This window comes from Chaetodon auriga, chromosome 1, assembly GCF_051107435.1.
Source record: "Chaetodon auriga isolate fChaAug3 chromosome 1, fChaAug3.hap1, whole genome shotgun sequence".
NCBI classification, from domain to species: domain Eukaryota; kingdom Metazoa; phylum Chordata; class Actinopteri; order Chaetodontiformes; family Chaetodontidae; genus Chaetodon; species Chaetodon auriga.
Window position 1 is genome coordinate 29,767,635 of NC_135074.1, and position 5,958 is coordinate 29,773,592.

General features: G+C 43.1%; 1 protein-coding gene across 1 annotated transcript; it reads right to left on the minus strand.

The window, feature by feature from the left end:
• Positions 1 to 126: 126 nt before the first annotated feature.
• Positions 127 to 5,355, minus strand: LOC143322541 (protein HTATIP2-like). The gene is made up of 7 exons (XM_076733797.1): positions 5,108 to 5,355; positions 4,481 to 4,670; positions 4,283 to 4,390; positions 3,911 to 4,048; positions 3,750 to 3,811; positions 1,446 to 1,682; positions 127 to 1,237 (listed from the first exon to the last, which is right to left on the minus strand). The coding sequence occupies exons 1-6, from the start codon at positions 5,221 to 5,223 to the stop codon at positions 1,469 to 1,471; spliced, it is 828 nt and encodes a 275-aa protein (XP_076589912.1). The 5' UTR covers positions 5,224 to 5,355; the 3' UTR covers positions 127 to 1,237; positions 1,446 to 1,468.
• Between the last annotated feature and the right edge of the window lie 603 nt (positions 5,356 to 5,958).

A 5,958-nucleotide genomic window follows, 5' to 3' on the forward strand; every position in this document is an offset into this window, starting at 1 on the left:
GCTGACCTGCTGACAGTTAAAGGCATTTCGTTTTTGTGAGGGTAAAATAAAACCTTAAAACGGTTCTCTGAAGTCCAGATCATCGCACAGGCCTTCAGAGTGAAATGAATGGAACCACATTTAGTCACAGGGGGGCGCTGCTACATCAAGTAGAGCAAAGGCAAGTTTATTTGAATATTTCAAACACAAGATTCTGAAAATCAAATAGGAGACAATCAAGACACAGAAGTAAAAGCAGGAATGGAAACAGACAAAAACCTTAATTTTTATAATTTAGTACCAGTTGATAGTATGTTATTCTGTAGTGACGCTCTGGTTCGTGCACCTTCCCTTCATCTATTTGACTTCGCCAGCACATGCAGTTTTATTTGGTTCCAAGATGATTTTTGTCTTTTAAAAAGAAAACAAATGACTCAGAAAAAAAAACAACATACAATAAGATTCATCATCACTGTTCATCAAAATAAATCAGTCTGACAGACCTTCAACTGGTAACTTGTACGACTACCAGAGCTTCAGAAACATGTCGACAAAATTAAAGATCAATAAAGATTATTCAAAATTGTTCTATTATTGGAATTACTGTCAAAATAGAAATTCATATCCTCAGTCGATGGCACTGTATCTGCATGTTACAGATGATGTTAAATCAAAAATGAGCAAATAAGATGAAACTTTATTAAATTAAATAAATACCCTCCTGTATGTTACCTGTAATATAGCAGAGCATAGATATCATGTATATATACAGTACATGCAATATATACGACACAGATGTACTATATGGCACAGATATATAGAGCAGATATTAATTTTGATGCAGTAGTAATTATGGAAACATTTCCCTAAACCAAACACACACATTTAAATATTTATAATAATTTAATGAAAATAGGTTGAAAACATCCAATATTTCATTTTGTGTAGAATAACCTTTAAAATGACGTTAAGGCAGTTATTCAGTGCAGCGCCTCAGGGCACAAATGGTGAACATTAAAAAGGCTGGCGAGAGCTCCCTGATGAAGATATTACATTCATTACACATACACACGATTCAAGACCAAAGAAAGTAAAGCCAAACACAACTTGGAGATGAAACATTCTGATTGCGTCACGTGATTTTTCTCCATGAATAATCCAGCAGACCCTCAACAGAAGGACTCTCACATAAGCAAGAAAGATGATGGCGTGATGAGTATTTGCAGAGTGGCGTCGTCTCTGTAGCTGCAGGAATCACCTGAAGGGAGAAAAGGAAATGGTCACGCAGAAGGCCACGGTGAAATTCATGATCTTCGCCACAGTCACGAGAACACATGAATCTGGATCACGAGTGGTTATTTTAACAAACTTTAATCTGAGTTTATGGCAAGAATTTTAAAACGCTGACCAACCTGCAATCTGAAGAACAGCTTTGTTATGGAAACTAGATGAGACATTTTTCTCACCTCGGCGTATTTCCTGCTCTCTCTCACTTCCCTGCACTGCTTCCCAGGCTGTTGATGGCTTTGTTCTCCAGGATCTCGGTCTTCTGCTCGGGTTGGAGCAGCGTGTTTGACACCATCGCTTTTCCCATTGCTTGGATTTCGATGGCCATGGACGAAGTCACAGCAGACAAGGCCCTGAAGAACTTCCTGGCAATCCACTCGCCTGTCCGACTCTCCTGCCGCTCGACCAACAAAGCCCTGCAGGGGAAAACACAAAGGTGCTGATGGCTTAGTGACTGTACCGGGCTGGATCGGGTTATTCAGTGAACAACCGCTTCCTGTAAGAGACGGGACATGACTTCTCTTTCTCCACCGATTCTCAATACGAAATACTTCTGTAGGTGAACGATTAAATGCAATCAAGGTTTTCTATCATGTGAACGGATCATGTTTTCTTTGGTCTGCACTGCACCGATGAGAGTGATCTTGGAGAAGATGTTGCGCTCCAGCAGCTCTTGAAGCAGCACCTTGCCCGTTTCTCCGGAAGCACCGAGGATGAAACAGCTTTTATTCTGCTGCCGGAAGTTTTCCTCCAGAGCCTTCATGCTGTCGGCCATGCTGTGAGCCACAAACAGTTCAGATAACGTACAATCAAACAAAGGTGTGTTCCAGATAGGCAATGTGTGCAAGAGTTCAAACATGCGGCGCAAGCACTGGTTTTTGGCATGTTTTCACATGCATAATTAATGCTGAGTAACGTTACGTTTTCCATTTTAAAAAAAACGTATTGTTAAATTGACAGATTTCGTAAAGGGGTTTGGTTGGACTGTTCGCCCTTTCATTAACTTACGCAAGAGGACGCACGGAAGACATTTACACTGGTGGTCCGCGGGTCTGGGACCATTACAGCTGATATTAATTATATTCGCATTTTGCTCACTTACATGCATCTGGTGTAGCAGCTAAGTTAACCTGAGTAACGTTAAGTCAGGTCCGGCCGGCAGATAAGCCAACACACACCTCCGATGTTCGTTAGCTGCTGTATCATGTGAAAGGATCATGTTTTCTTTGGTCTGCACTGCAGTGACAAAGCTGACTTTGTCATAATTTTCTATTTGGTATGTTGAAATTTCTCATTACACCTTTATGACCCATCCATGACTTTTCATTTTCCATTACGTTAACGTAGCAGGAAACAGCTAATGGCGATGTAAAGATGTCGTTGGTCCTCCCTGTGTTTATAAAGAGACAAACTGAACATTAGCTGCAAGCTAGCAAGTGTTGTTTGTGTTCAGCCTCTGATCTCTTCCTGTTATTTCCCTCCTTTCTTCGCTCTCCTTTCCCCTCCAGTCCAAAACATGGACAAAGACAGACTAATTACAGGACACTATAACAGCCGACGGTGGAGGTCTGCTCTTCGGGGCTCGCGGCTGCAGAAAAGCGTGAAGATAAATCCACTTTTTAATCCCAAAAGTTTAGAAACAAACTCTGAGCTCTCCTGCAGCCAGTAAACAGGTCAGAATTGGAGCAGAATCTTGTGTTACTTGGGGCTTTACTCCTCCAGAAGCTGTGGCTCCAATCCCAGCTCCCTCCTCCAGAGCTCCCCGGAGCTCAGCAGGCATCTGTGGGCAAGCAAAGACTCCCCCTGCTCCACCTCGTCGCCCTCGCATAACACTGAGCAAAGCCACAGAATATTTCTACGTCTAACTGGTGAATCAAGTTTTTAATTCGACCAAACTTGAGCTGGTGATTGTTGGAACAGTGGAAAGATAAACCAAGATGGTTTGGGGGAGTTTTACTTTGTTTCTGTCCAGTTTGAATCAAGTGTGTTTTACGATGACCTGCGAGGTAAAATTAGCGTTTCTGTCAATGGAGTCTGGTGGAGATATAACGGCTGTTTCTGGTTGTTCTGGTCTGAAATGTTGCCGCTGGTCTAACATCTAGTGGCACTGAATGCTTCATATCGAACCTGTAAAAAGGTACATGGTGTCACACCGGATGGAGTTTTGGTAACCTGTCAAACTGGCAAATTATTAGCAGGAGAGGAGTCCATCACAAGCTCGATCACAGTCCCTGAATGATTAGTGAAGTATTACGTTTTGTTCTGCTCGGCTTTCCTCTGCAGTGTACACTAACAGCAGCTATCAGATGCCATAATCCATCTCCACATTCCCACAATCCAGTGTGTTTTGGGGCATTTCCTGTGGCGGGTTGAGATAATGTTCACATTTGGTGTTGGCCCAGCTGACAGGATGTCATTCTCAGCTGTTACACGATACCTCTGTGCATGATGCATTCATGACTGTAGTACATAAGATCACTCACCCCGGCCTGTAAATGGCATATCTGTCGAAACCCAGCGCCTCAACATCTGCTTCCACTTGTCCCTGGAAGAAAATCAGTGTCATGTTGATCCTTCAGTGACTGATGACACACGCAGGGAAGACTCAGCTTGTGATGTGCATTAGAGAGAGGAAATAAACCACCTTGACTTTCAGGTAGAGGAAGTTGCTGTTTTTATTGGCTCCTCTGGAGGTGACCAGGTGGAACTGTGTGCAGCCTCCTGACTTGGCGAGCTCTGCTGATTTCAGGACGTAGTCATGATCAACACGGATGAATCCTTCCTGAAATAAAAGAGAGGGATGACAGCAATTAGCATTAGAAAAGCAATCAAGAAAATTATGTTTATTATTGATTATTATCTCTTTGGCTTTACTGGAAATGTTGGCACACGGCGAAGAAATTGCTACTAACAAGCAACACTATCTAATCCCATTAGATATATTGTATGTTAGTGGTTTTGCAACAGTAAAATCTTGATTAATTCACCCACATTGGATTTATTAAGGTTAGCTTACAGTCCCTGCTTTGGCCCGGGTCGTTCCCAGGCAGCAGTAGCCAACATCATGGCCCTGAAAGGCAGCGGCGTGATCGTCAAGCTTCTCAAAGTCCACCACCTCTTGTACCTGGACACGCAGAAAACAGTCAAACAAAATGTCAGTCTCCACATGGTGGATCTCAGGTGAGTCAGCAGACAAGAGAACCGGCCCACTAACCAGGTTTTCATATGCTTTGTCCTCGAAGGTGAGCTGTCTCCGTCCGATGAGAGTGATCTTGGAGAAGATGTTGCGCTCCAGCAGCTCTTGAAGCAGCACCTTGCCCGTTTCTCCGGAAGCACCGAGGATGAAACAGCTTTTATTCTGCTGCCGGAAGTTTTCCTCCAGAGCCTTCATGCTGTCGGCCATGCTGTGAGCCACAAACAGTTCAGATAACGTACAATCAAACAAAGGTGTGTTCCAGGTAGGCAATATGTGCAAGAGTTCAAACATGCGGCGCAAGCACTGGTTTTTGGCATGTTTTCACATGCATAATTAATGGTGAATAACGTTACGTTTTCCATTAAAAAAAAAAACCAAAAAAAAAACGTATCGTTAAATTGACAGATTTCTTAAAGGGGTTTGGTTGGACTGTTCGCCCTTCATTAACTTACGCAAGAAGACGCACGGAAGACATTTACACTGGTGGTCCGCGGGTCTGGGACCATTACAGCTGACATTAAACATTAATTATATTCGCATTTTGCTCACTTATATGCATCTGGTGTAGCAGCTAAGTTAACCTGAGTAACGTTAAGTCAGGTCCGGCCGGCAGATAAGCCAACACACACCTCCGATGCTCGTTACCTGCTGTATTGAACCGGATCAGGGTCTTCGAAATAATTCAAAACCGCTGCAATGAGAACAACCACGACAGTCAAGATCCCGGTCGCTTTCGCTAGATTAATGCCCAGCAGTGTCATAATCACCAACAGCAACGGTTAAAGCACTGAGACTTTTCCTGGTTCCATCTCCGCGCTCTTCCTGCTTCGCTGATAGGCTGAGCCAAACATCACAAATATCGTCATTATGTCGTCTAATAGACGACGTGACTGAATGGACAATGACAATGAAACTAGACTTCACTTCTAAAGTACAGGGCTTTATTTGCATGTGTGTACCTGAGCTCATCATCCTTTAAGGGAACAAATGAAATCTCTGACTTCTGGCAGAATCTGCATGAACATCTTTGTCTGTCAGGCCTTTTTCACAGCATTTTGCTCTGTCATAAAAATAAGTAAGGCGTTACCTAATATCATCGACAGCTCTGTGGCAGTGAGGCAAACGCCACACCAGCACCATGAAACTGCAAACCACTAAATGGAATTCAGCCATCATTAATTCATTAATTACGCCTGAACTTTTCCTGCTGTGACATGTCAAAATATCTGCCGTCTAAGAGGTCCATCAGAGATGAGCGTCATCTGTTTCAAATGCAAAATATCGCCACAAAAAGCATGTTTTCACAGAGCCACCGATGCAGATCCTACAGAAAGTGTCACCATGAAGCTGACCTGCTGACAGTTAAAGGCATTTCGTTTTTGTGAGGGTAAAATAAAACCTTAAAACGGTTCTCTGAAGTCCAGATCATCGCACAGGCCTTCAGAGTGAAATGAATGTAACCACATTTAGTCACAGGGGGGCGCTGCTACATCAAG

Coding starts and splice junctions, on each gene's coding strand:
- LOC143322541 (XM_076733797.1), bottom strand. CDS start 5,223: ATGACACTGCTGGGCATTAATCTAGCGAAAGCGACCGGGATCTTGACT. Junction 4,671..5,107: donor GATCCGGTTCAATACAGCAG/GTAACGAGCATC, acceptor TGTGGCTCACAG/CATGGCCGACAGCATGAAGG. Junction 4,391..4,480: donor ACAAAGCATATGAAAACCTG/GTTAGTGGGCCG, acceptor CTGCGTGTCCAG/GTACAAGAGGTGGTGGACTT.